Source organism: Alligator mississippiensis, chromosome 3, assembly GCF_030867095.1.
Source record: "Alligator mississippiensis isolate rAllMis1 chromosome 3, rAllMis1, whole genome shotgun sequence".
In the NCBI taxonomy this organism is placed as follows: Eukaryota; Metazoa; Chordata; order Crocodylia; family Alligatoridae; genus Alligator; species Alligator mississippiensis.
The window spans coordinates 135,867,025-135,894,964 of record NC_081826.1 but is presented as its reverse complement, the minus strand read 5'-3'; the positions used below and the strand labels follow the sequence as shown (position 1 = coordinate 135,894,964).

The following is a 27,940-nucleotide window of genomic DNA, read 5'->3' as shown; positions in this document are numbered from 1 at the left end:
ACTACCTTCTCTAGTTCTTCTATACCCTCTTTGAGGCATGAGGATGAAAACTGGCCACAGTATTCAAGGTATGAACACACAATGGGTTTATAAAGCAGTCTGCCTCACTTAACTCTGTTCTGGGTCAGTTAGACAGTGCACGTGGCAGAGGGAATCTGGAGGGGCCGGGAGCTGAGTGTGCAGAGGCCCCTAAGCCCAGCTCCCAGACCTTCCGGTTTTTAAATCACCACTCAAGTTGAGCTGCAGGGGCACAAGGGGAAGCTGGAGGGGCTGGGAGGCTTCCACCCCTGCCAGCTTTAAAAATTACCACCTTGACCACTCAGCTGAGTGGTGAGGGAAGCAGGAGGAAATGGTTGCAGCCCAGAGCTGGGCTTGCAAGCCTGATTCCCAGCTAGCCTGGCTTTTCAGCTGTGCAGCTGGTAGGCAGGGGGCAAACTCCTTGCCCTCAACTTCAGTGCCTGGGAGCCAAGCAGAAGGAACCAGTATGGAAAACTCCCTTCCTTACTCTGACACTAAGATCTCAGGTGTGAGGAGCAGCAAGGAACAGCGTATGCATGTACTTGCATAATGGAAAGAAACCATTGTTCGCAGTTTGTTCAGTTTTTTCAAGTATGCTTTGTGGAAATCATTATTAAACAGGAAATAAACAGTTCATAGCCCAAGATTTGGAACTTATTTTCTCTGCATAACTTGTCTAAATGAGACTGGCCCTAAAAGATAGCTAACATTTATATTTCAAACATAAAGCAAAGCAGATATTTACTGAAAGCAAGCTGCAGAGGATTGCTTTATTAAGGAAGGTTAGGGAAATCAAAAGCATAGTAAAACGACAATTTGGGGGTCATACATTTCAGAAATGAGCTATGAAAGTACTTTATCCCAGGCTGAAACAAGAGTCTGAGAACTAGAAACCCAGTAAGATGGCCACTCTATTATGGTTTGCCTGGTCTCATCATGATATGGAGGTGAGTCTAGGTTGGAGAAGAGAGTACAGGAAATAGGTTGCTGGCTTATATCCATCCCCTAGAAAGAGACTCAGGATTGCCAACACCTCATTATTTAGCTAAAATATTCTTGCTGTCAGAAGCCTTTCAGACATTTTTAAACTATTTTCATTTTAGAACAAGAATCCTGAACTGAAAGCATTCCACACTCTACTTCAGAGATTTATGACCTAGTAGGATGTCATTAGTCTAATGATTCCACATTTGATAAAAATCCAACATTGTGAGCCTTCCACACTGTCAGCATTGAAAGGTATGCACATAAAGAAGGTTTAGAGTTTCTAAACTGCCCAGCAGTTTTTATATTTCATTTAAATTAAAAACAAATATACTCTTGCTTATAGCACCCAAAGACTTCTCTCTTGAAATCTTGCTTCAAACTTTCAGCAACAGCTACTCATGACAAATTTGCCTTGAATCATGCCTTTTCAAGTGGATTAATACTATATGCATTTCAGAGTGGGTTAATTACATTCTGTAGCACTTTTTGTGAGTTTAACTATTTTTTTCACTGAGATTATTAGCCATGCACTTGTGAGCTTTATCCTACTCCCCCCTCCCAATAACAGGAGTTTGACATTGACTTCGAGAGGGTGAGGCCCATTCTTAAGGCAATATAACAAATAACTGTGGACATCTTCAGTTTTCTTTTTAAAGTCTTCAGCTAAGAATTCTCACAACAAACTTCAGACATTTTGATAAGAACAACATGTGTGTGTTTTGAAAATGAAGCTTGACTTAAATTAAACCGAAAAAAGGAAAAATAATTTAGAAACCACTATTGAGTAAGAATTCCCATATTTCTCTCAGGAAAAAATATACTTCTTCCCTAAACAGCATTCTTTGTTAAATATTCTGAAGGTATTCTCAAACAGGGGCAATGCATTTCATTGCTGCTGTTTGAGCTTTTAAAACCTTGCCTTCCACAATCCAGGCATAAACTAAGAGTCTTCATTTAATATTGTGACTATAAAAGTCACTCTGGAAGACTGTTTCCCTTGGAGCTGCACTAAGAGGGACCTTCCAGGCAAAGATCACTCTTTGCTTACCCACCATGACTTGAGGGATGGATCTACTGCCTCTGCAACATTGTCCTCTCTTGCTTCAGAGGCAAATGTGTGATGGAAAGACAGGTACAGTGGAATTCTAACAACTCCCATGCAAAATCTGCTCCAAAATTAACACAACATAAGGAATTATTCTCTTCACAATAGGATTCTTCCACTATGCTTCCTGGAATGAATAGTGACTGTAAACTCAATTGGATCTTAAACTCTTCCGGTACAAACTTATGCCTAAACCTTAAATGAAAAGCTCACACTCACACGTGCACCCATGGAGAACCTGAATACTTCGGGGGGTCTATCTAGATGCAGAAAAAACTACCAGTAGAGGAACAGAATCTTGAATTTCTGCAGCTTTGTTATAATATTGACATATTAGGAAACCGGGTAATCTTTTCTCCCAAATTTTGCTAGAGTTGTTACAGGAGTCCAGGGTCACCACTTTTTATCCCTACTTCAGATTATGAATACTGTAGAGATATATTGGTCATGGAAAGACTTATTTATGTGAACTACAATAAAAAAACAATCCATATTCCATAATTTGACTACTCATTGATTTCAATATCCAGGAAGCCACGCTGCCTTAACTTATTCTTTCTACAATAACCTACCATGTTAGATAGGTTGACACTCCTACCATGTATTCTTCCCTGACTGTGTTGTGTTCCTGTAACAACCTTTCATTGTTGTCTTGTAAGCAGTAGCTTCCTGATGCATAATCATTATTAATGATAGCTTCACACCTATCTCTTCCTCTTTTTTTTCTTAAGACACTTAAATCAGTGCAATTGATAGCAGTATTTGCTGTTCATAGATTCATAGATGTTAGGGTCGGAAGGGACCACAGTAGGTCATTGAATCCGACCCCCTGCCTTGGGCAGGAAAGAGCGCTGGGGTCAGATGACCCCAGCTAGGTGCTTGTCCAGTCTCCTCTTGAAGACCCCCAGGGTAGGGGAGAGCACCACCTCCGTTGGAAGCCCATTCCAGATTCTGGCAACTCTTACTGTGAAGAAGTTCTTCCTAATGTCTAACCTAAATCTGCTCTCCGTCAATTTGTGGCCATTGTTCCTAGTTACTCCAGGGGGTACCCTAGTAAATAGAGAATCTCCTATTCCTTGGTGCCCTCCCCTAATGAATTTATAGGCAGCCACAAGATCACCTTTCAGCCTTCTCTTGCGAAGGCTGAAGAGATCTAGGTCCTTCAGTCTCTCCTCGTAGGGCCTTGCCTGCAGGCCTCTGACCATATGAGTGGCCTCCTCTGAACCCTCTCAAGATTCTCCACATCCCACTTGAAGTGTGGTGCCCAAAACTGGATGCAGTACTCAAACTGCAGCCTGACCAGGGACACATAGAGGGGAAGCATCACCTCCCTGGACCTGTTTGTCATGCATCTGGCAATGCGTGATAAAGTGGGGTTAGCTTCGTTGATCACTTCGTCACATGACGACTCGTGTTCATCTTGGAGTCAACTATGTCTCCAAGATCCCTTTCCACTGCTGTGCTGTGGAGAAAGTCATCCCTCAGCCTGTAAGTGTGTTTGTGGTTCTTTTTGCCCAGGTGCAGCACTTTCCACTTGTCTTTGTTGAACCGCATCCTATTTTGATCTGCCCATTTTTCCAACCAGTCCAGATCCGCCTGGATCCATTCCCTACCCTTGGTGTATTAACTCTGCCCCATAATTTGGTATCATCTGCAAACTTGGACAGGGTGCTTTTTCTGCCCTTGTCCAAGTCACTGATGAAGACATTGAATAGCACCGATCCAAGGACTGAGCCCTGCAGGACTCCACTGCCCGCATCTTTCCAAGTCAATATCGACCCGTCCACCTCACCACCACTCCCTGGATGCGACCCCTAAGCCAATTTGCCACCCACCCAACCATGTAATCATCTACATCACAGCCTGTCAGTTTACTTAAGAGAACAGAATGAAATACTGTATCAAAGGCCTTCTTAAAGTCTAGGTAGATGACATCTACCTTGACTCCTGCGTCTAAGCATTTTGTGACCTGGTCATAAAAAGAAACTAGGTTAGTCTGGCAGGATCTACCTGCAGTGAACCCGTGCTGATTTACTTCCAGCATTATTTCCCCTGCTGGGCTCCCACAAATGTGATCCTTAATGATTTTTTCCAGAGTTTTCCCAAGGATGGAGGTGAGACCAACTGGCCTATAGTTTCCCAGTTCCTCCCTCCTCCCCTTCTTGAAAATAGGGACCACACTGGCCCTTTTCCAGTCCTCTGGGACCTGACTGGAGCACCATGAGTGCTCAAACAGCCATGACAGTGGCTCTGCTATGACCCTGGCCAATTCCTTCAGCACTCTTGGATGAAGTTCATCAGGGCCCACTGATTTGAACACATCCAGCCCCTCCTCCAAGTGCCGCTTTGCTACGTCTGTGTTAATAGTTGGTACACTGGTGTCCCTCCTGTGTCTATCTATGATCCAACTGGGAGATTTGTCTTGGTCTGTGTCTAGGAATACAGATGCAAAGAACTCATTGAAGAGCTCAGTTTTGTCCCCTCTTTCTGTCACCAATTGCCCTAGTTTGTCCTGTGGTGGTCCTATGCTACCCTGTGCCTTCCTTTTGCTCCCTATATACCTGAAGAAGGACTTTTTGCTGTCCTTAATTTTTGTCGCCAGCCTAAGTTCTAATTCTGCTTCTGCCTTCTGAACTGATTCCCTGCTAGTGCGAGCCAGGGAGGTATACTCCTCCTTGGTAGCTACCCCCTGTTTCCACAACCTGTATACCTCTTTCTTTGCCCTTAGGCTTTCCTGGACTTCCCTATTCAGCCAAGAGGGCTTCTTGGCCCCTTTGCCCCCTTTTATGCACAATGGGATTGCCTCCTCCTGCACCCATAGGATTGCTCCCTTGAGGAATGACCACCCACCCTGGACCCCCATTTTGCCAATGCTCTTGAGCTTTAAAGCCTCACTAACTAATCTCCTAAGCACACTGAAGTTAGCCTGTCTGAAGTCTAGCACTTCAGCCCTGCTGGTTAGTTTACCCACCCTTCGTCAGATAGTGAATTCAGTCAATCGATGGTCTCTATCCCCTAGATTACCTTGGATTCCCCATCAGGTCATCTCCTGTAGCTAACACCAAGTCCAGCAAGGCATTTCCCCTAATGGGATCATATACCTACTGCATTAGGTGGAGGTCCTGTATGCAAGTTAAGAACCTACGTGAGCAGTTATGTGTTCCCTGCCCCAGAATCTGAGTCTACTATAGATCACCTTAAATTACCTCCAGCTGATACAGAACATTTCTAAATAAAGGTGTGATACTGAGCGAAAATGATTCCTGATATAAAACTGTTTACATGACTGAAGTTGGAGGAGGAAGATAGCCAACTCTACAAATCACCAGACAACTTGACACGTGCTGACAGGCAGAGACAACCAAGAGAAGAAGAAAAATGATATTTGCTGCAACTGTAACTTAGATTATAAGGAAACATTTAAAAAGCTACATACTTATAATGTGTTTCCTTTACCTCTAAGAATGTGGTGACAGCCTACAAGGGAGGAAGCATTTAGGATGGTGAAATAGGCTGTAAATTGGATGAAATTAAAGAAAGAAACAAATAAAACACATAAACCCAAAGCTGAGAATTTGAAGAAATTCAACTGTAAATTAATTTGTCAAAAACATGGAAGCTCCCATTTAAAACCAGAATAGAAAAAACCTTTGGATACATGTGACAGCGAACACTTTCTATGATTCAGTAACATGAGAGAGTGTGTCAAGGGCAGATACGACGAAACAAATAAAAAAAGTGACAAAGGCTCACATGGTAACCTGCAACTGCAGTGGATTGAACTCAATAAGCTAGACGTTGCCTTCCAGCCTTCTTTTCCTATGCTTCTTAACTTGTTTTTTCCACTTCGATATTTTATTACTGGGCAATAATCACTACCCAGTATGCTGTTTTAGAGTGGGATGAATACAGCAAGTTTCATCATCACTAAAAAAGGGTGAAAACATACTATATACTTGTGCAGAAAAAGCTTTTTAATTTAGTGACATTATTTCTTAATTTACAAGATTGCTCAAAGTTATTCAAGTTTCTTCTGAACTAGCTCATACTTAAAAAATAAAAAGAGATGGCTTCTACAATTTCATCTTTTTATTTACCTTCAAAAATCAGGAATCACGCAGTTCGGTATATGCCATTCAACAGCACATGTTATTAAACGTGAGTATTTAAAATAAGTTTGCTCATTACCTGGGAGGGCAAGCTGCCATTTTACAAGGGATGACTCCAGTCACTGGCCTGCTTTTAGGGCTGCAAAGAGATTTATCCACTTGCACACGCATATCTCTGTAACATCCTTCCTTTGTTGTCATCTGACCTGTATTGAAGGGAAAACGAATTAAATGATACAAGTCCAAAGAAAAATATTACTAGAAATTATAGGTGATGCTCTTGGTCAGTCTTTGGAGTTATGCTGGGAGAACTTGGGCATTAAAGCAGAAAAAAATATTCAATACTGTAACCACAATTAAGTTTTCTGTAAAGAAAGATGTTATTCTGTACACTCTATGCACTAGTTATTATCTCTTTCCCTAAATTACAGCACTGTTATAGCACCGGTTCTTAAAAATGCATCAGAGAAATTAAGAGAGTGTGGAAAAATGTTTTTAATTTACTCAGTATACTTAACAGCACCTTGAGCCATATTTTAAAAAATATTTAAGCACCTAACTCTCATTTGTTTCATGAATCTAAATGCCTTTAAAACATCCGTGCCTTTGAATTTAGCCCTTTTCACTGTTATGTTCATGCCTGATGGAACTTCCTTCCTCACAAACTAGCATGTGAGATCACTCAGGTTGGTTTTTTAGATGTTCACATCCATGCTCCTTTCCAGGCTTTGCAAAAAGATTTTAACTGTAAGAAAGTTCATACTATAACAACAGTATGAAGGTGTGTGTCAGGCCTGTAGCCTTAAATCCAGGGCTTCAACCTGACCAGCCATCTACCCCAACCCACCACCTTGCTCCCGTTTCCAAAGGCTGGATAAGGCCTTTCCAAAGCTTCCATCAGTACCTGAGTCTCTGCCCACTCTCTGGTACTTGAGTGACTGGCTCCTGCCACCTGACCCTCTGCTTCCCCTACATAGGACAAAGGAGAGGAACAGGAAGGATCTAAGCAACAGGGCTCTTCACATAAGACTGCACATCTGGTCACTCTGCCTCCTTTCTGACCTCCTGGTTTCCTAATTCGGTCCACATGTGGATTTTGCTTTTCTTTTGATCTCCTGGTTTCCTGACTCAGATTGTCCCTGGATTCTGGTTGCCCTCTCCAGCTCTGATTTGTAACCAAGTTCAACAACCATGATCACTGATTGGCCTGACTGCCCACGTCCCAGCACTGACAGCATATGACAAGAAATCAGAACATGTTTGATCAGGTTACTCTCATGCCAGTTCAGGGTTCACAATCCCTTGCAGGGAAAAATCCAAAATAGATGTCATGAATATCAGAAGGAAAACAGAAAAACTCTTGGAATTTCCTGAAGGCATTGAAATCACCACCCAAAAACCTCTGTGCATAAAACGTAGAGGAAACTCTATCAATAACTTGACCAATTTCAAAACTTGAAATTTAAAAAATAAAATTACCTATTTCATTTACAACAGAACTATTGCTTCCTCAGATGTGGGCCATTACTCCTTGCCTTATAGAACCTTATCAGGCTAAAAAAAATGCTGGATTTATATTTATAACAGTATCTCACAGAGATTTGTAGACTGGTCATGTCATGCAAGTTTATTCAAGTCCTTCTTTACATATATTTTGTCCTGCTTGTCCATTCTTTGCCCTTATGAGCAGATGGAACATTATAAAAGAATTCTACAACTATCTCACATGTGTATTTATTCATTATGTACAAAATTATACCATTTTAAGTCTTAGTTGAACTCAATAGTTAGAACATTCATGTGTTAGATAAGAATGAGTTTTAAAAGTCCCATCTTGGGGACAAATCATATATATTTTGCATATGCCCAGTTTGGCCACATATGTCCCTGACCTGTATGTACACATCAGGGCATTTTCCCATGTAACATGATTGCCTGCAGAACTCTGTATATATTCAGTCATTTGCACGTAGAGTTTTCAAAGTTGGCTATTAAATTGGAGAAAAAATAAAGGCAACATCAAAACTATACGATTAACTTTGTGAAAAATGTATTAGTAGCAAATTCTTTAATTTTATTTTGTTAGGCTCTGCTTGAAATATGGAAGCTTAAGTCGGCTTAAATGACAACTATATTTCTAAGTAACGCTATTATGTGGGTTTATCTCTCGGTAAGGACAACTTTTAGAGCAGTTTTTGGTGACTCAAGATGCTATTTCCTCCCCTTAAGAGGCCATTCAGATGGCATATCACTGATGATAACAAACAAAAAACAGTTCAGTAAAAAAACACTGTGTCCAGTACTTGGGATTCACAAGCCTTCCTAAAGATCTCCTCTTGGGTTTTCCTAGACTTAGGCTTTTACACCTGGCGTCCAAAGACATATTTAACTGAATGATTCAAATTTCAACATTTTCTTATTCTTCCTAAAGACAAACATGGCTTATAGTCTCATTTTTCTGGTTGTTCTTAGATATATCATATAGGAGAATAGCAATGTATTTTCAGAGCTGTGCAAGGTTTTGGACACCGTAAAATGGGTGATGCCCTGACTGTCCTTCGTTTTTCTCCACATTCACAACATCTTTTAGCTAGTGCTTTTCCAGCACGGTACATAAAACACAAAATAAGAAATAAAACATTTATAGACTGGCACTGCACTCACAAAGTAAAATCAAAATTAACTCACATCAGAGAAAAAAATAATTTCTCCCTCTCTCTCAGAGCCTGAAGTTGGGGGGTTTTTGCCAACTCAGTGGGTCACAGTTGCACATCTATAAAAGTATTTCAATGAAACAAAGATTCCTTTACCAAATCAGGCTGAATCTCTGCTAAATCAAATCAGAGTCCAAAGCTTCATGCAGCCCTACCAGGCAGTAAATAACAATATTAGCAGTGAGGAAAGAGAAACGTTGATTTGTGCTGATACTAAAACGAAGGTCTTAAGATACTACATTAGAATGATCAACCATAATAAAAGGAGATAAGTGTCCTCTGGCTTAAGGACAGTGGTTCTCAACCTTAGACTCAAGGCACTCCTTGGAAAATGACAGCTCTTAGCATTTACTCATTTTTGACTACGGAAATATAATAGAGCAATTCATCTGTTTCTGGAACTCAGAAAGACCACAGCAGGTCAGAGGGTTTTTGGAACTATGGATTGCTATTTGAAATCTCTGGGTTTATCTTGTGAATCACATATAAGCGTTTGGCTCACCTAAACGTGCTAATAGTGCATGGCATCCTGTGGCACCCTTAAGAAGATTTTTAAGGGCCACTGCTCCAGGAGGATGCTATCAATGGCCTGGTGAGGGCATTTTTATAAAAAGGGAAGAAATTAACATTAAACTGGAAGAGTTCCAGCAGAACATTTATCTCATTTGTTTTCAACTATAGGTAACTAAAATAGGTCTATCCTAATGGCCACAAGTTTTTGACAAATTTTAAAGAACCATACATGTAAACACCAGGGGTTAGAGGAAAAGAAATCTGCACTATGGAAGAAGGCATCACTTTAAGGATCTTGGAGATAAAACACGTGGAAGGAGATGAAACAAGAGCTGGACAGGCTATTTCAAGTAAAAGAACATTGGTTCTTCAACAAATGAAGAGATAGAAAAGAAAAAGCAGTTGAAAAAGTGTCTAATGTGGCAGGAAGGAAAGGGACAAAAATCACTACTATACCAGCACCAACAGTAAGGAGATAAAGACACATATTCATGTGTGACTGGGATGCACAGTACCATCCAACCTCCATAATATTTGTGCTGATAGCTAAAAGAATAGAACACAGGTAAAGGCTTGCTGTGAGATCAGTAATAAGCCTAGAATTGAGCTTTGGAAAAGCTTTTGTAAAGATAATCACTTCCAGTTCATTAGAGGATCTGTCCTGCAAAGTGCTCAGGATCTTTAAATCCCATTGGACTTAATGGGATTTGAAGAGACTCAGGCATTCACTTCCTCCTGCGAGCTCTCCGGGTATTACATACCCATATATACCCAAATAAGCATTTAGTTAGCCAGGTCTGAAGTTAGGCAGAAGGTAGAGTTGAGGTGCATCTTAAAGACTAACTGGAAAAGTTTAACTGCCTAAGATTTCATGAACAGGTCACTGATCAGATGCTATGGAAGGACATGCAGAGAGCAGGCTATCAGACAGAAGGGCTAAATACAGAAAGTCAAAAAGCCCAAGGCAGAATCGATTCAATCTAGGCAGCTTCCTCTAAGCTGCATAGATAAACTCATAACCAACTGAACTAACATTCAGTTTTCAATTGGGAAAGGCAGGGGGAAGCCTGCACTGACCCAGGCCAGTAGGCGGGGGGGTCTACAGTATATCTCCCAGTCTGCTGGCCATTGCCAGCCCAGCCAAGTGTCCCCAAGCCCCTTCCGTCCCCCCACAGGGGGTTAAGAAGCCCACTGTCTGGGTGCTGGGCCACCTTGGGGAAGTCTCCCCCTCAGGAGATTTCCCCCAGCCTGGGTTCTCCAGTCCAGGCTGCCCTAGGGAGCCGAGGGGAATTCCCCACTCTCCCCTTCCCAGTCATTGATTGCTTCAGCCACTGCCCCAGGAGAGAGGAAGAAGACCTCCAGGCCAAGTGCCTGCCTATGCAGCCCAGCATGGGGCCACCAGGGAGCCCCTGCCTTGTGGGGTTTCCCCCACCCCAGCCCATGGTTCCCTAGCCTCAGGCAGCCCCAGGGAGCTGAAGGAAATTCTTCCCCATCCCAAACCGAACCCCTTGCCTTAGCTGCTGCAAATCTCAGGGATAGCCCAGGGAATGGAGGGAAATTACTCTGCTCCTCTGCATTAGTTTTGCCTCAGATTCATAGCAGTTAAGGCAAAAGTGGCTGTGGAGGAGCAGGAGAATCTCTCTCCTCTTCCTAAAGCTGCCTGAGACTCACAGTGGCTAAGGCAAGCAGCAATGTGGTTTGAGAGGGGAAGAATTCCCTCAGCTCCCCGGGCCTGCCCTGGGCTGGGGGACCCTGAGCTGGGGTGGTGGGGCGGGAGTCCCCCAAGGCAGGGGCTCCCTGGTGCCCCTATGCTGGACTGCATGGGCTGGCACCTGGCCCAGGGGTCTTCTTTCCCCTCTGTCCTGTGGCAGTCACTGGGGTAATCAGCAGCTGGGAAGGGGAAGGGGGAGAGGAGACGGCTGCCAGGGTCTGAAAAGTCCCCACCACTGGGGCCTTCCCTCCCCCCCACATGCTCGGTTCCCCTTCCCTCCCCCACCCCATCCCTACGGACTGACAGACACAGGCAGGAAGCAGGCTAAGGACCAGAGGGGTGAGGCAGTACCTGCTCCCCTGGGGCAGACAGTATAGCCCAGAGCTGCACAGCATCCTGGGATGCTGGGGGACCGTGAGTTAACTTGAATCAGGAAGAGATCTAGGACAGAAGTTCCATAAACCAGGTTGACCTAAATTAGTCAAGTCTGATACTACGTTCAACCAGGTTTATCTTCAACCAGTTTTGGACATTTTGAAAGTGGTTTATGTGCACTGAACTTCTGTTCTGTTACAAGTTTCAACCAGTTTCTGGTCACTTAAACCGGTTTGTGTGTAACTTCTGTCCCTAGCCAAGGAGTGATTCAAAAACAGAAGAAGGCAGGGTAGATTTGCACATTATAGAATAACTAAATCAGAAATGCATAAGCTTTCGTAAGCAGGGGATTTCTTCATTGGATACAGAAGACAGGGAAGCAGGGGTGAGGGGAAGGAAGGACAGAGGGCAGTGCTAAGAGACAGAGGGAGTTATTGTTTAAATTCTGTTCTGCAACATTATAAAATTTTTCCCAACTGCCACATACATTGTAGGCTATCTGAATAAATGTATTTCTTTTCCTCTATTTTCCTACTATGGTTATCTTACATAAGACCAGTGTTAGATTAAACTCACTAGAATAGGATATCCAAATTAAGGTTGCACACTGGCAGATTTCAAAGACTTATTCTAAATGGCAGGAGTTAGCTTTTACATTAGATCCAACCCCAATGTAAAAGATCCCCACAAAGTTCTCCATTCCTTAACACTAGTGGAATAATGAGTATCGAGACTGATTCAACATCCCAGACTTAAGGGGTAAATCAACAGAAACCACACCTATGCTGGAAGGCATATTGGACAAGTACCCTACACCAGAAGATGGTCAATAATCAAGAAGTTACACTGTGAAAGCCTAATGATTGCTAAATTTATCTTACATTTTACTACATACTGTAGTATCTCGGCAGCTTTGGAAGTACTCATAGGAGTAGAGTGGGCAATAGAAGATGCATAGCCCTGTCCAAAGCAGGAAGTCTAGACTCTCCAATATAAGTGCAGAAAGAAGTACTAATCATTAGCAACCCACTGGGACAGAGGTCAGGATGCAGGAGAAGAAAGAAAGAAAGAAAGAAAGAAAGAAAGAAAGAAAGAAAGAAAGAAAGAAAGAAAGAAAGAACGCTTCACGAATTTGCGTGTCATCCTTGCGCAGGGGCCATGCTAATCTTCTCTGTATCGTTCCAATTTTAGTATATGTGCTGCCGAAAGAAAGAAAGAATTTGCGTCACGAATTTGCGTGTCATCCTTGCGCAGGGGCCATGCTAATCTTCTCTGTATCGTTCCAATTTTAGTATATGTGCTGCCGAAGCGAGAAAGAAAGAAAAAGGAACAGGTCATAGTTAAGTCTCATTCTTATTATTTTTATTGAGAACTCTGATGGAAACTCACTATATCCCATTGGTTAGTATTGTTTTCTTATGATAAATCTACCCTTCAATTATGATGCTAACATAGGAACGACCTGAAGAAATATAAAAGTATATCAGTCATCATTCCTTATCTTTTATGCATGTGATTATTGCTAAATGAACTACTCATTAATGATAACTTTCAGAGGATGTCTTTATTTCTTTTGTCTTATTGCTAGCTGAAGACTCATGGCAGAATGCCGCTTCATCTAGTGGAAGAAGCATCCCACAGGAGCGTGGGGGGCTCCCCAGCACGCTTGGCAGCAGACCCAGAAGTGGACCAGAAGCACTTCTGATCCACTTCTGGGTCCACCAGGGAGTGCGCTGGTCCCCACCTCCCCTAAGCCTCACCTTGGCTTCATGACTGGTGCCTCCTGGGTCTGGACGGGGGGCACCTGGGGTCCCCCTACAGCCAATTGCCAAGGCAGGGGGATGTGGGGTGGCCCCCCCCAGTGCACTCCGTGGTGGATCCAGAACTAGACCAGAACTACAGGAAACCCTCGTTATTTGCAGATTCAAATATCCGTGGTGCACTGCAGCAATAGTGTGGGTCACAGCGAGGGCCACCGCAGCTCTCTCTGGTGCTGCACTGAGCTCCTGCCTCTGCGTTAAACAGGCACAAAACACTGCGCAGAGCATGGGAGGGCAGAGCTGGGGAGAGCAGAGCAGAGCCAGGCGGGTGGAGAGCAAGCGCTGGGGATGGGGAGGAAGGCAGCAGTGGCAGCAGCATCTTCTCCTCTGGAGGCAGCTGCAGTCAGTCCCCAGGTGCTGTGGGGGAGCCCTGTGCTTCCAGCTTCTCGTGGGGGGGGGGGAGGGGAGAAGGGGGCATCTGTGGGGTCTGATGGGGAGCCCTGTCAGTACTCGCGGATTTTGCCATTGGTGGGGATCTCCAGAGCAGATCCCCTGCAAAATGGCAAGGGTCTCCTGTACTTCTGGTCCACTTCCGGATTTGCCACTGAGCACATGGAGGGGACCACCTGCACTCCTGTGGAACACTCCATCTGCCCCAGTATCACAGTGTTCACAAGCCACGCCTGGTGCCTTGAGCTATGTAGAAAAAACATTTAAAGCTGTGTCTGTGGCTGATTCGCTGATTCTCCAAATCAGCAGATTTGGATTTGGCTGAATCAAATCAGGAACAGTTATCCAAATCAACTAATTGAATCATTGTCCCCAAATTGGGCCAAATCCAAATATGAATCAAATACAGCCCATTTCGCAACTCCCTAGTTAATACCATTTCTTGCCTGCACAGCTCTGACTTGCCACTACATGGCTGGTGAGCAGGGGCATAACTAGGAGCCAGAATGCCTGTGGTCTCTCCCTGTTTGGTTGAGAGAGGGAGGAGAAAGGCTAAGAATGGTGCATCCTAGGTAGGCTAGAGGACTGCAAATCTTATCTCTGTGGAACAGACTGAAGTTATCTGAGCATGAACTAGGTAATATGGCCCAGAGTTAACCCTCACCTAAAGTGGTGCATTTTTTAGATACTCAGAGGGCAATTAGCACAAGTTAATGAGCATTAAAGTACCCCTGCTTACTTTTAAAGTGCCTTTAGTATGTTCTAAGTGTAATGGGTTAATTCACTCATAGAGTTGCTCCCAAGAAGCACTTTGGTTGTCCACTGCATGACATGGATTCTTCCCTTAATATTAAGGAACTGTTTTTACTCTAAATACAGAAAACATAGTCAGTCAGAATTGATCACTCTCTGAAAATTCATCACAAGAGCTCCAACATAACTCCCTTAGTCCCACAGACCTTTTGCAAATTGTTTTCCTTCTAGTGTTATATCCAAGTGCTCAAGTGCTCAGAGCTAAAGACTGATGCAACAAAATGTTGCTGATACAAAAACATTGTTGTAGTGGTCCATGACAGTGACTTAGGGAAGGGCATTTTGTTCCCCAAAAGTTTGTCTAACATGTCTTCCAACTATGCATTTGGTTTAGTACAAGATATCACCCATAAAGTCATACTTTATTCAAAAACATTGTTAAGAAAAGAATCAGGCTGAAATTCATCATGTTTCTTCTCATAAAAATGACTGGAAAAGGCAAAGGTTCATGAATACAGTAAAGAGTTTTTAAAGATGGTCTTTAAGGCCAAACGGACAGAAAGGCTCTCTTCTCTTTGCCCTTTTATTTGTCCACATATGTTCTAACTTAATGAGTATATTGAAAAACTTGATTGTTGGCCTTGAAAAAATAATTTTCTGAATACAGATAGTTTCTGAATCTGCCACTAAAAACTGCTCTGGTCATTTGCATTATATTATTATTGTGCATTTCTTTTGGCCTGCCCTGTCACTCAAAAACCAGCTGATACAATGCCTAATTCACCTTCTGCCTCCAACATCTGTCCATGAAGTTTCCTTCATATACAGAGAGCTGGTGTCTTAGTTCATTATACAATACAATGTATACTGTGCCTCCTGCTAAACTACTAATGAACTTTATTGATCAGCCCATCAATTTATTTGTACAATAAGATTCAAGGAGTTCAGAAACCTGAAAAAGATAAAAGCAGTGTACAGGTAAACCAGAAGGATTAAACTTAGAATTAACTTCAACACTATCTATTTTGGAGGAATTGTTTTGGAACCTTTTATTTATGCCCAGTGAGGGGAACTGCAGCTATGGGTCACTGGAAAATATCTCCCTGCATTACTCTATATCAGTGATTCTCAACCATGGTGCCACAGCACCCTGGGGAGGCTTAAAATTATTTCAAGGGTGTCACATGATGCCCTGCAATGTTAGCACTGCTAGGTGTGCAAATATGATTCACAAGATAACTCCAGAAATATCAAATTGGAATGAATTCATACTGTTAAGAACATTCTGACCTGTCAAAAACATTGGAATATTAATGAGTGAAAACTAAAAGTTGGTATTTTTCCAGGGATGCCTCTAGTCCAGAAAGGCCCAGAGCAACTGTTTGGTATTGTGCATTTTCCAAGACTCAAACATGGCCAGGCTGTGATGTTAACATCCTCAGTTTTCTTTACATCAACATGAGTATATAACAGATAAGTCAAATGTTCTTCTCCATTACTATCTATTATACATTCCTTCCTGTTAGTATTATACTTCATTCAGGCTTGTATGCTATAGTCACACATTTAATATTTTATCTCTGTATTAGTTTAAAGTTTACTTTGGGTAGAATGTATCTATTTTACACCTTCAATTTACTTTTGTTGTTATATTTTTTACTTCATATCCTTAACCTTTTGTCACTTTTCAAATTTTAATGTATAGTCAGATTGAGAAACTGAATGTACTGACCTGACTCATTTGTTCATTTTCACATCTTCCACAGAACTCTTTTCTGTTCATATTGTTTTAACTACTTTCAAGATGTTACCTTGAAACCTTGTTAGGTTTCAGAAAAGCATGCATATACATGTACATGTGTGTGTTCATTTTAATAATGAGGAAATGGAAATGTTGCCTAAACCAAGAGTTCCAGTGCTAGACCAAGAGTTGCATTCTAGACCAAGAGTTCCAGTGCAGTCCAGTCATTGTGTAGTCTGGAATACTTTGAGATCTTTAAATGAGACATACATCCAAATGCAGATGGATTAATCTCAACACTGTGCTTACTTGGAAGAAATGAGTAAGTAAAAAATTATTTTGACAACTAACATAGTTTTTAGTGCATTTAATCCATTTGGGGACATCTAACATTTATTTTGGATCATTATAAGTTTATCATAACACACGCTATTTTTTATAGCAATAATCATTTTAAATAATTGTAAATGCACAAACTGCCTGCTTTTATAGCAAGAGAGCATCCTGTACTGTTGTTAAGGTCAAAGCAAATGGGAAGTATAGGGGAGAACATGAAAGAAATCCTGTGTTCCAGTCCACAAGATGGTAGCAAAGCTCCTCTATGATTATTAAATCTGATTGGAGAAATAGTGGAGGAAACCTCATTCTGTTGGAATAGGCATTATAGAATATGCCATTTTCACCAGAATTTTTTTTCAGAAGAAAAGTAAGAATTTTTTTTTCCCACTGAATTAAAAATGTGACTTTTAAATAGTTCTGTAAGGAACTTTTTCTATGTCTCCCTTTAAATGACTCTTCACTTAAAATCTTTAACATTCTGTATTGTAACATGATGGAAAATAAGAAGTTAAAAATGGAAACAACACACTTTGGTTTTATTCAAGCAAAAAAGTGTCTCAAATGACCCAAAACAAAATTGTTTTCAGTGTTTTTCCTTCATGGAGAATTCTGAGATTTTCAGTTTTCATTCCTACTCAGAACAAAACCAAATTTTAAAATCTCAAAATTGCCCACTGGCCAGAATCTACATCTTCCTCAGAGCAATAGTGAGAAGGGCAGCAGGTGTAAAATGGTAAGTCTTTGCTCTATGATTCCAAAGGTGTGAGCTCAAGTCCTGTTTGCGTCATAGGCTGCCCCCTGCTGTAAATAGGTGTTGTAAGTGGGCTGAGGAATCTGTGGCAGCTGAGTCTAATGGTAGCCACAAAAATGGTATGTCTTAACTACATGATCTCAATGGGCTGATGAGCTCTGGTGAATCGCTCACCTTTGCAGTCCTGAAGATTCAGCACAAAATCACAACAATCCACAATGGAAGAAGTGGCCACTCTACTGTCCTACTAACAGACACTGGATACATGCACAAAGCACATAATTTGTGAGACAAAACTCTACAATAGGCAAGGAATGGAAACATCCAGCGTAAGGTTTCAACATGCATATGCAGTAGGGCTGTGCAAAGCTTCGGTCCCTAATGCGATTTGGGGGAGATTCAGCCAGATTTGGGGGCTGAATCTCTGAATACGAATTGAATCAGGAGACCTTTTAATCTCTCCAAATTGAATTGGAACCCTCCAAAATCGATTCAGAAAGATTCAGCGATTTGGATATAGATACAGCTTTAAATGATTTTTCTACATACATCAAGGTACCAGGTGGCTCATGAATGCTGAGGTGATGGGGATGGAGTGTCCCACAGGAGCACAGGATGCTCCCCAGTGCGCTTGGCAGCAAACCCAGAAGTGGACCAGAAGCACTTCCAGTCCACTTCCGGGTCTGCTGGGGAGTGCCCCGGGCCCATGCTCCCCGCCCCCCCACCCCTTCCAGGTCTGCTGCCAAGCGTGCTAGGGAGCCCCCTGTGCTCCTGTGAGATGCTCCATCTGCTTCACCATCATAGCATTTACAAGCCACCTGGTACCTTGAGGTATGTAGAAAAAACGTTTAATCATGGTTACCACTTGGAATTGTGATGGTTAAACCAAGAGGAACCAAAAGAGAGACAGCAAGGAGAGAGAATTTTCTAAATATAAAGGAAACAACTCATACAATTAAAAACTGTTACAGTTTGACAAGAATGCCAAATTCAGATCAAAGGAAGTAGCTCAAATTAAAGCTGACATTGATTCACATTAACCTTTGAAAGACCACAAGAAATTACCTATATCTGTTTTATGACATCATCTCCTATTATGATAATGCTTCAGTCTTGAATTAAGGGAAAGCTGTTCACTGAAAATAATGACCTGAAATTATCTACAACAGGGAAATATTTCAGGTGCAAGTTCCAATGTATAACAATAATGTTCTTTTTCTAAGATCAAACCTAAGTATGTTACTTTTGCACATGAGATGAAATGAACTGAATACTAACTCCATTTTGTTTTATCTATTCACCTGAAAATGTAGCAATTATTGGATGCACATTTAACAACGTTGTTATGAACTGCACAATTAGGCAAGGTACACTGAATATTTCTGTTTCCCTGAATGCCTGGTTTTCATCATACAGAAAGAATGATTTTTCTTAAGTACAAAACAATCGGTATAATAAAAAAAACTTTACTTTCATGGTTGAAAGTTTTATAAACAAAGTTATATATTTCCTTGAATCTAAAACAACACTGAATTTAAGATGACCTCCCAATAATTAGATTCTATATGTGGAAAATGTATACATTTGTTATAATTTTTAAGGTATAGAACCTAATTATCAGAGGTGTGTCTTAATTCTTCCCCCTCCCATTGCTACAGCAAGGAACATAGTGATGGGGGGGGGGGCAGGGGAAGGGTCAGGGTTAAGTGGGCCCTTTGCCCTCTGCCCTATTTTAATGTCAGACCCTGCTTGGGCTCTGTTTCTTTTCTGAGCATGTGGAAGTGAGAAACAAATTTGAAATGCAAGGGACTGAAAAACACTGACTTTGAAATAAACATACCTGTTGTAATTTACATAAAGGCAAATTACTAGGGGTACCTACCAACTTGGTTCATCCAGAATTGATGCATTTTTACTTTTTTTGCAAATTACTGCAAGTTTTAGCACAGGTACTCCATAAACACTTTTGAGCCACACTTTCGTACCTACTTATACATAGTACAAATTATTTGTGATATTAGTCCAAATCCCAAAGACTCATGATTTATCATATAGTTCATTGGCCTGAGCCCCAGCAGAATCAACAGAGTTTCCATGGTGACCCCAGAGACCAGCAATGCTCAGTATGTGTTTGTACTCCAGATACCTCCCCACTCCCACCCCCTGCCATAAGGGATCTACATGTTTGGAACCCCCAACTCATGACTGGAACCAGGTATTATTGTCACAAGTCTTGGAATCTTCCAAAAATGTATGGTGTGAGGCTGCCTGGTCTGGTCCCACCTCATGGAGTGTGGGACCACACCAATCACGCACAACAGGGCAAAAGAGGGAGTAATACAGCTTCTCATCTACACTGATGTTTGGTGATGTTTGCTACACATTTAAATCTAGTGAAGAAACAGGAATAAATGGAAATGGGAAAAAAAGTGCTCCTCAGCTATGGGAGTGAAGAGGAAGTTGAAATGTAGTCAACATAGTGGCTTAACATGACGTAAAAGAGATTCAGTGCTGATGGCCAAGATCAAGTGATCAGGTGAGAGTCTGATGAATGCCTTAAGGGCAGAGAAAGAGATCAATGGAGCATCAGCATGGCAGGAGTGGAGGAGGGAAACCCAAAACCCAAAATAATGATAGTGGTGGCTGATAACCAGAAGGTGGAAAAAGAAATGAAGAGCAGAAACAAAGGTCTGGAGACAAAGGGAGAGTAGATAAAAGGTAGAAAAGCAGATAGAAAAGCAGAAAGTGAAGATGAAGGCAGAAGCAACAACAGAGATAGCAACAGAGGCAGCAGCATAGAGGGTGGCAGGGAGAGAGACGAGGCCAGAGGGAGGACAGACACAGAGGAGAATGAGACAGTGTGGGAGCAGCTTAAGAAGGATCATCGGGAGCGCAACAAAAGTTCAGCCCACCAGGAATAGCATAGCAGGAAGTTCCCGAAGAGACATTGCAGGATGCTGGTCAAGAATAGAGACTATGATGAGGTCAACATTAACTGGTGATGGAGTACAGAAGACACTGATGATGAACAAACAGACATGATTTTGTAGAGAAGGTACTGTTTGAGGTATTGGGGATGCAGGCAGAACATGTCACTAGCATGACTGCTTTCTTCAACTGAAAGACAAGGCAACTGACTTATTGGAACAAAGAAGGGTATGACAAATGTTGGAAGAAATATGTAGAGGAAGGCAGGGAGGGAGAAATTAAAAGAGTTAAAGTTTGTAGCAGCAGAACAGTCAAGGGAAAGAGTGATTATTGTCCAAATGTATATGGATATATTAGAGATGAAAAACAGAAAGGTATCTGGAACAAGATTTGCAAAGAGTTCTGTGGGTAGAGAAAATGAGGGACAAATATGGTATTTGGATTGGGTCTTGGAGGGCTCAAACTGTTAAAACCAAATGAGCAGAGCTCGGGTGGCATGGTGGTCCAGATCCCATCTGGACCACCTCCCATTGGTGGTCCAGATAAGGCCAGGTCGGGGTTTTATAATATACCATAGGCAACCAAAGCAGTGTAGCAGATGTGGAAAAGAAGGGCACCTGGCTGCACAGTCCCATTACAGTGTGTTACAGTTGTGAAGTGATGGGGCACAAAGTAGCAGAGTGTCAGGAGCTCATAAAATGCACTGTTTGTTGGGGGGAGGAACACTTGTATCATAGGTGCCCAACAGCTTTTGTAACCATGGTCATAGGACCCACAAGGATCAGAAAGGGACAGTGAGGAAGAAGAAGGGGGAGAGGCTGAGACAGAAATTGTAGAGGAGATTCTTCAAGGGGGGAGAAACAGAAGTGGAGGAAAGTGGAATCTCTGTAATAGAGGTTGCATGAGACAGAACTCAAGACAAAATGGAAGGGGAGGAAGAAACACCAAACAAAAGATCAAATGACATGGAGCTGGGGGAGAGGAAGAAGGAAGAAACCAAGCAGACAACAGAAATGAAGGTGGAACAAGGAAAAGAGCCAGAGAGACAGGCAGTGAAAAAGAAGAAAGTGCAGGGATAGAAAGCCAGGAAAAAGAAACCTGGTAAAGAGGGAGGCAAGTCAGAGTCAGAACTGGAGAGCAGCTTCCTGCTATTAACTCCCTTGGGCTCCAGCCCTGAGTGCAGAGGAGGAAGCAGCAGGGAGGTGTAAAAACAGGAGGCTTCCTAGCTGCAAAAGTGATCAGGCAGCTTGCAAAAGCGACAGGGATGTGAAAGGTGGGGGAGGAAGAAGGAGGGGCAGAGTCAACCATGATGTTCTGTGGCACAGACGATACTTAAAAGGAACAGGCATACTCAGTTTAACATAAGCAGAATTGCACTGATTATAGCTTTAATTAATATCAGAAGTATCTTAACAAGGAAAAGATGGGAACACCTCAAACCAATGTTAAATGAAGTAAAGGCATATATAATCTAACTACAAGAATGTGGTATACTGAGAGAGGGATTATAAATGTTTTGAGAAGAGGTGAAGATGGGGACTGTCTTGGTGGTCAGGGACAAATGAGAATAAAGTGGCTGGAGTGGCAATACTATGCAAGAATCCAGAGGTGAAAGCACAGCAGGTGGAAGACATCACCAGTGGCAGTGAATGATAATATCAGTTAGGGGAGCAGATTTAGAAGTTTTCAATGTATACGCACCACTAGAGTGGGAGGGGAGGCAGGCACTGCTTACAAAACCAGCAGTTTACATGTTCAGAGGGAGACTGCAGATAATAGTGGGGGACTTTTATTGTATAACAGAAGTAGGTGACAGAACAGGGGAAGGAGAAGGCAGAACTTGAGACAGTTCATCCAGATTATTAACAAATAAAATCAAAGTCACTAAGGGATGTGTGGGCAGAAGAGAAAGCTCTCACTAGACGTGACCCCAGTTGAAAGAAACAATCGAGAACTGACTTTGTGTTTGTATCAAAAGAAATAAATATAAGGAAGAAAGAACCCATATGTGTAGCATTTAGTGATCACTAGATGCTGAAAGTGGAACTGAGTCTTGGCAAGAGCCTCGTAAGGGGAAAAGGAGTAAGAAAGTTATATGTGCAACTGCTACAAGATGAGGAGATACGTCAAGTGTACACAAGAGAGTATGAGGGGTGGAGAAAACTGAAAAAATATTTTAAAAGTACACAGCGAATGGTGGATGATGGTGAAGAAGAGGACAGGAGAATTCTTCAGGAAGGAAGGCCAAAGAACTTCACAGAAAAGAACAAAAGTGCCGAGGGAGCTATAAGAAACATTCAGGAGCTTCTAAAGGAAGCCACAGAAGGAAGACAGGTATAAGAAGAATTAGAAGAAACATGGCAAAAAACAGAAATCTGGTTTAAAAGAAAGATGAGAGTGAAAATGTTTTTAGCACAAGCACCCTGGGTCGGAGAGAAAAAAGAATGGTAGAGTGGTGCCAATACTTTTTGGCTAGAGTGAAGATGGCAAAAGAAGAATTAAAAGCAGTGCAGGAAGGAGGTGGTACCTGTGTGGAAAAGCAGGAAGAGATGTTAGAAGCAACAAGTTTTTATGAAGTGCTATATCAGAAGAAAGAAACACATAGGTACAAAATGAAAGATTTGCTGGAAAAGATTGAAAAGAAAGTACAGGAGGAGGAAGCAAAGACAATGGAAGCAAAGATAAGCTTAAAGGAAGTGGAGAAGTGTTTAAAAACCTTTAAAGGAGGGAAATCGCTAGGAGCAGATGGACTACATAAGGAATTTTATGTGACGTTTTAGGCATGGGTAGGAAGGGATATAGTAGAAGTTTCTGAGGAAGCAGCAGAAACAGGAGAGGTAGGGAAAGATTTTACAAGAGGCACTGTGATCTTATTCTTCAAGGAAGTGGAGAAGGAATTCCTGAGAAACTGGAGACTGATTACATTTCTTAATATGGACTATAAACTAATGGCTAAGACACTAGCTTTGAGGATGAGGAAAAATCTCCAGAAGATGAAGACCAAGTATATGCACTACCACGTAGAAAGATTTCCAAAGCAATCAGAGATACACTGTCCCACATCCAAGAGAGGATAACAAACATAGTTATAGCAAACCTAGATTTAGGAAAAGTGTATACAGAGTGGATCATGATTTCATATTCAAAGTTCTAGGAAAAATGGGGCTCCCCAAGAAATGTACATCTTGGATAAGGTTATTGTTAGGGACCTACCAAAATCACAGCTGCACGATTTTTATGGAAACCGTGATATTGGGAGGGCTCCGCGAAAAAGTGCGGGCTCCATGCTTTTGGTGGGCTCGCTGCACAAAAAACTTATGAACAGGCAGAGAAGCCCTGCAGTCTTGTAGCAGTGTTGGGGAAGGGAGAGGGCAAGGGGCAGGAGGTCCAAAGTGGTCAGAGAGGAGGAGGGGAGGGCAAGGCTTCTTGCAGCAGTGAGCAGGGCAAGCAGTCCCATCCCAGGGCCACGGACCATATACAGAGCATTCACCATGGTGAACCTGCAGTGCATTGTTCAATAAAACCCATCACAGGGCAAGAGGCTGTCACCACCTGTGGAGGGAGGAAAGGGGAAGAGGTCAGCAAGTCAGGCACAACCTGCAAATTGCCAACCCTTCATAACTTTACTGGGTTCACCATTGCAGGTTCACCATAAAGAACACTTTGTATGTGGCCTGTGGCTCCAGGGCAGGGCTGCTCATCCGGCTCACTGCTGCAAGAAGCCCCACCCCATTCCATCCCATCCTTCCCTCCTCCCTCTCCCCCTCCCCCCCCACCACAATAGTTCTTGTATTTCTCCTTCTCTGAGAGCTTAAAATATTGGTACCTGGGAAGTAAAATACTAATGTAAATAAGTCCTTTAGACATGTGGTATAAGCTGATGTAAACAAAAACATCTTCTGATAAAACTAAAATATCCAGGGCTGTTAAAAACAGACCAACTTGAATGATGGATAAAACTAACAAAACTTCTTACAGACATAATTTATACTGAAGAAAACGCCAAGATACAATTTTGGAAAGTTTCTTCCAGAATCTAATATAATTTTTCTTTTTGTAAATTATGCCAGTCAACCCAGACTTGTTGTTCTGTTTGATCAAGTTACTGAATGACCTCCTTATTTTTGGAAAAGAAATGAAAAATTTAATTTTTTCCACCTCTGTGCTTAGCTGAATTTATAAATCAAACACTGAAGCTGAATTTCTAACCCCATAAATTACCCTTAACTTAGAAGCTGTCCAACATTTAATAGGAAAGGGTCACAGTCTGTGCAACTAATTGTAAATATGATTTTATTTGGGAATACATTACCTTCACCACATGACACTGAGCACTCAGAACGGATGATGGCCCACGTATAATTAGATTTTGGGGCAACCTTTTTTTCAGTCTCCAACGTAGGAATGGCATATTCCCAGATAATTCCTGGGTTTCTTCCTTGAAAGAGAAGCTGGAAAAAAGAAAGAAAGAAAGAAACCCAATAGGGAATATGTCATTTTCTCCAAGTCCTTTTGTGCTCTGTATTCTTGAACTGTTTGAGTCATACATAAGGCTACAAAATTTTGTCACAGCAATCACATAGGTCAAGAAAACTACAAACATGACGAAGCTCTTTGGCTTACGGTGCACTCTACCACTCAGCCAGAAGATAATACGTAGAATCAGGGAAGATGAAGCTCAACCAGGGAAGCTGACCTATAGCAATATCTCCAAAACAGGGCACTACTTACCACAAATGGGTCACAGCATTTGCACATGAGGTTTATATCCTATTTGAAATTCAATTGAAGAGTAAAATTTGTAACTGGAAGTGGGTTCATGTGCTTAAAACTGGGATTGCCAACAGCCTACCCCTGCCCTATAAGAACGGAAGAGGGAAGTAACCCTTCAACTGACAGAACTAAATAAGTTTAATATTGTCATTGTGAGTGAGCAGCCGGCCTGGCTAGCAACCTTCCCGTGAATATTGGTTTTGCTTGTTTTGTAAACTTCTCTCCTGCACCATTGCCATGGAACTTGCTGAAAATAAGTCTGCCAGACTCATGGATTTAGTCATGGTTGATGCATGAGCTTCACTAAATGTTTTTCATTACTGTCAGTGACTCTGCAGCTCATGAGATTCAGTGCGAGATTCTTTATAGTGGGGATCTGCAAAGTCAACTTCATGCCCAGTATCATGAAGCACAATAAAACCAGCATGGAGGAAATCAGCTCTCATATGAGAGTACATAATTCATCCTTCTCATTAGAATATCCTAGAGGCAAATGAAGTCCATTAGACAAGATTTTTTTTAAATGGGTATCTACAGTTTGGCTTCCAAGCCCACATTTAAGCATGTGACTAAATTAGCTGATTTTCAGAGCTGTTTGCTTAGTAGCTGTGCTGAGTTTAGTGGAACTTTTTGAGACTTTAATACTTTGGGAAATTTATGCCCCTCAATATGGATTTTAGATCACTTTAGATCTTTACCCCAGAATCCTTTGAATGATCAGCTACTGGCTGCATTTGCTAACATCAGACATGATGTATTGAAGGTATTCTCTAATATATCATTGCTGGTATTTTTAATTTCACAACAAGCCTGAACTAAGTAATATGTAACATTTTTTCACAATTTAAAGCTTACTAAAAGCTTAAAATCCCTCTACAGAAAAATAAAAAAATTGGCACATGATTAGAATTGGAAATTATCCCATATTGGAAGTTATTAAGAACGGACAGATTTGCTGGTTATTCTGTTTTATGGAAGGTAAGCACTGTTTTTTTCCCCCCCTTAAAGGATCTTTATGCAAGGCCCATTAGACAACCAGCAAAATCATACAGTTAAGATCAGCAAGTTTCAGAGAGTTGGTGTTGCCAAACATTTATATGACAGAGCATAAATTGTAAACACCACATGAAGCTCCATTTCTCTGAACCAAGTAAAAATGGTGATAAGTCATGCTTTCATTACAGTAATTGATATATTTCCTTACAGGGTAACTGGCAGATAATTCTTAACTTGACACTAGTTACACAGTAGGGGTTCAGCAGTGAATATAGCTAGACAAATGCATCAAGGATTTAGTAACCAGGGTCCTCTCAGTCATTAACAGATTTAGCCTCACAGCAGCCCTTGAAGACTGGGATGGGGAACTGAAATGCAGAGAAATTAATGGCAAAATGTCATTTGATCAGATAGCTGCCTAAACAAGAATGAATACAGGTAAAATACATAAAAAGACCAGAAGTAGGGACTGAACCAAGGTCTCCTCCTCCAGTCAGACTGTTCTACAGACTGGTGTTTAGGGCATTCTGGAAAGCAGAATACATAAATTTGAATCCCCTCAGGCTGACGAGGGCCTTGTGCCCAGGTCTCCCAATTCTTGGGTAAGTGTTATACTCACAAGTCATACACAGAAAGGTACTGTCACCACCAGCCTACCTGCAGAAATAGGAATAGGCTTCATAGTTTCCTAGTTTGTAGGGTCGGAAGGGACCTTGACAGATCATCAAGTCTGACCCCCTGTCATGGCAGGAAAGAGCACTGGGGTCAAACGACCCCAGCAAGGTGTTCATCCAGCCTCCTCTTAAAGACCCCCAGGGTAGGAGCCAGCACCACTTCTCTTGGAAGTTGGTTCCAGATCCTAGCCACCCTGACTGTGAAGTAGCGCCTCCTGATATCTAGTCTAGATCAGAAGTGATCGGAAGCACTGAATGTGCAGCCTCACTCAGGTACCTCATCTCCAGAGGAAGGGGCTTTCACACAAAACCCTGGGCTTATAGATTCCTACTGGCTACCTCTCAGCTCCACCAGACTGTCCAAATTTCCCCTTGCTGATGTCTACCTCTCCCTATTGTGCACCTATGGTGCCTAACCCTGCCATCTGGATTGCAACTACATTCCATCGATCTCCATATTCCAAACCTACCAGTTTGCCTATGGGTCCACTTAGGTGCATAACATTGAGATCATTCCTAAGCTTTTAGCCCATGGGGTATGATCTCCGAGTGGACTCAACAGTGTACTGGATTTGGAGTATACCTGCCAACCAAAATGGGCAGGGCAGGCTCAGGCTAAGGTTCAGCCTGGCCAGAAACACCATTGGTACTGTGGCAGACAAGCATAAAGTCTCCCCATTGGCTGTGCTGGGATCCTTGGCACCCAGGTCTGATCCAAGTTGGTTGTCTGCCTCAGGTATGGTGCCTAAGCTATTCCAAAGCTTAAATGTAGGTGTCTTTCTATAAGACCAAACTGAACTTTCCCTAAGTGGACATCCTCAGGTCACACAGGAAGCCTATGGCAGACCTAGGAACTCCAAGATCAGGTCCCAAGTCACAGTCCAGCAAATGACCTAGAGAATCACCTTATGCTCCCTGCAGTCTCCAAAAATATACCACTGGCAGAGACAGTATGCTAAGTTCAATGGGTCACTGATTTGTTTTATTATGGCAGGTCTTACGCTACATCCCTAAGTAGTCAAAGCAGCAAAGGTGAATTGATTATTCCTGCAGAAGCAAAGACAATTGTCCTTGACACTATTCTGGGTTACTCTCCTGTGAAAACTATTAAGGACATAGGTGTGGGAAAAAGCAGTGTTTTGTGCACAGGTACATAAAGGGCCTGAAGATCAAGTTTGGGAAAGGTAGTGACTACGGTAAATTTCAGCACACTTGATAGTAGCAAGGCAGATAGAAGGAGGAG

The 27,940-nt window shown here is 42.1% G+C and overlaps 1 protein-coding gene and 1 non-coding gene across 5 annotated transcripts in view; both read right to left on the bottom strand.

Moving 5' to 3' along the window:
* ADAMTS16 (ADAM metallopeptidase with thrombospondin type 1 motif 16) overlaps nt 1-27,940 on the bottom strand; it is a 190,088-nt gene that overhangs the window by 48,830 nt on the left and 113,318 nt on the right. For all 4 annotated transcript variants that reach the window (XM_019491135.2, XM_019491133.2, XM_019491134.2 and 1 more), the window contains exons 17-18: nt 24,567-24,705; nt 6,299-6,425 (exon numbers count right to left, since the gene is read on the bottom strand). In XM_019491135.2, coding sequence (XP_019346680.1) covers nt 6,299-6,425; nt 24,567-24,705 — 266 coding nt within the window. The remainder of the gene's footprint in view (nt 1-6,298; nt 6,426-24,566; nt 24,706-27,940) is intronic.
* Nucleotides 12,641-12,744, bottom strand: LOC132249743 (U6 spliceosomal RNA). The gene has a single exon (XR_009461295.1). It is a non-coding gene; the product is annotated as a U6 spliceosomal RNA (small nuclear RNA).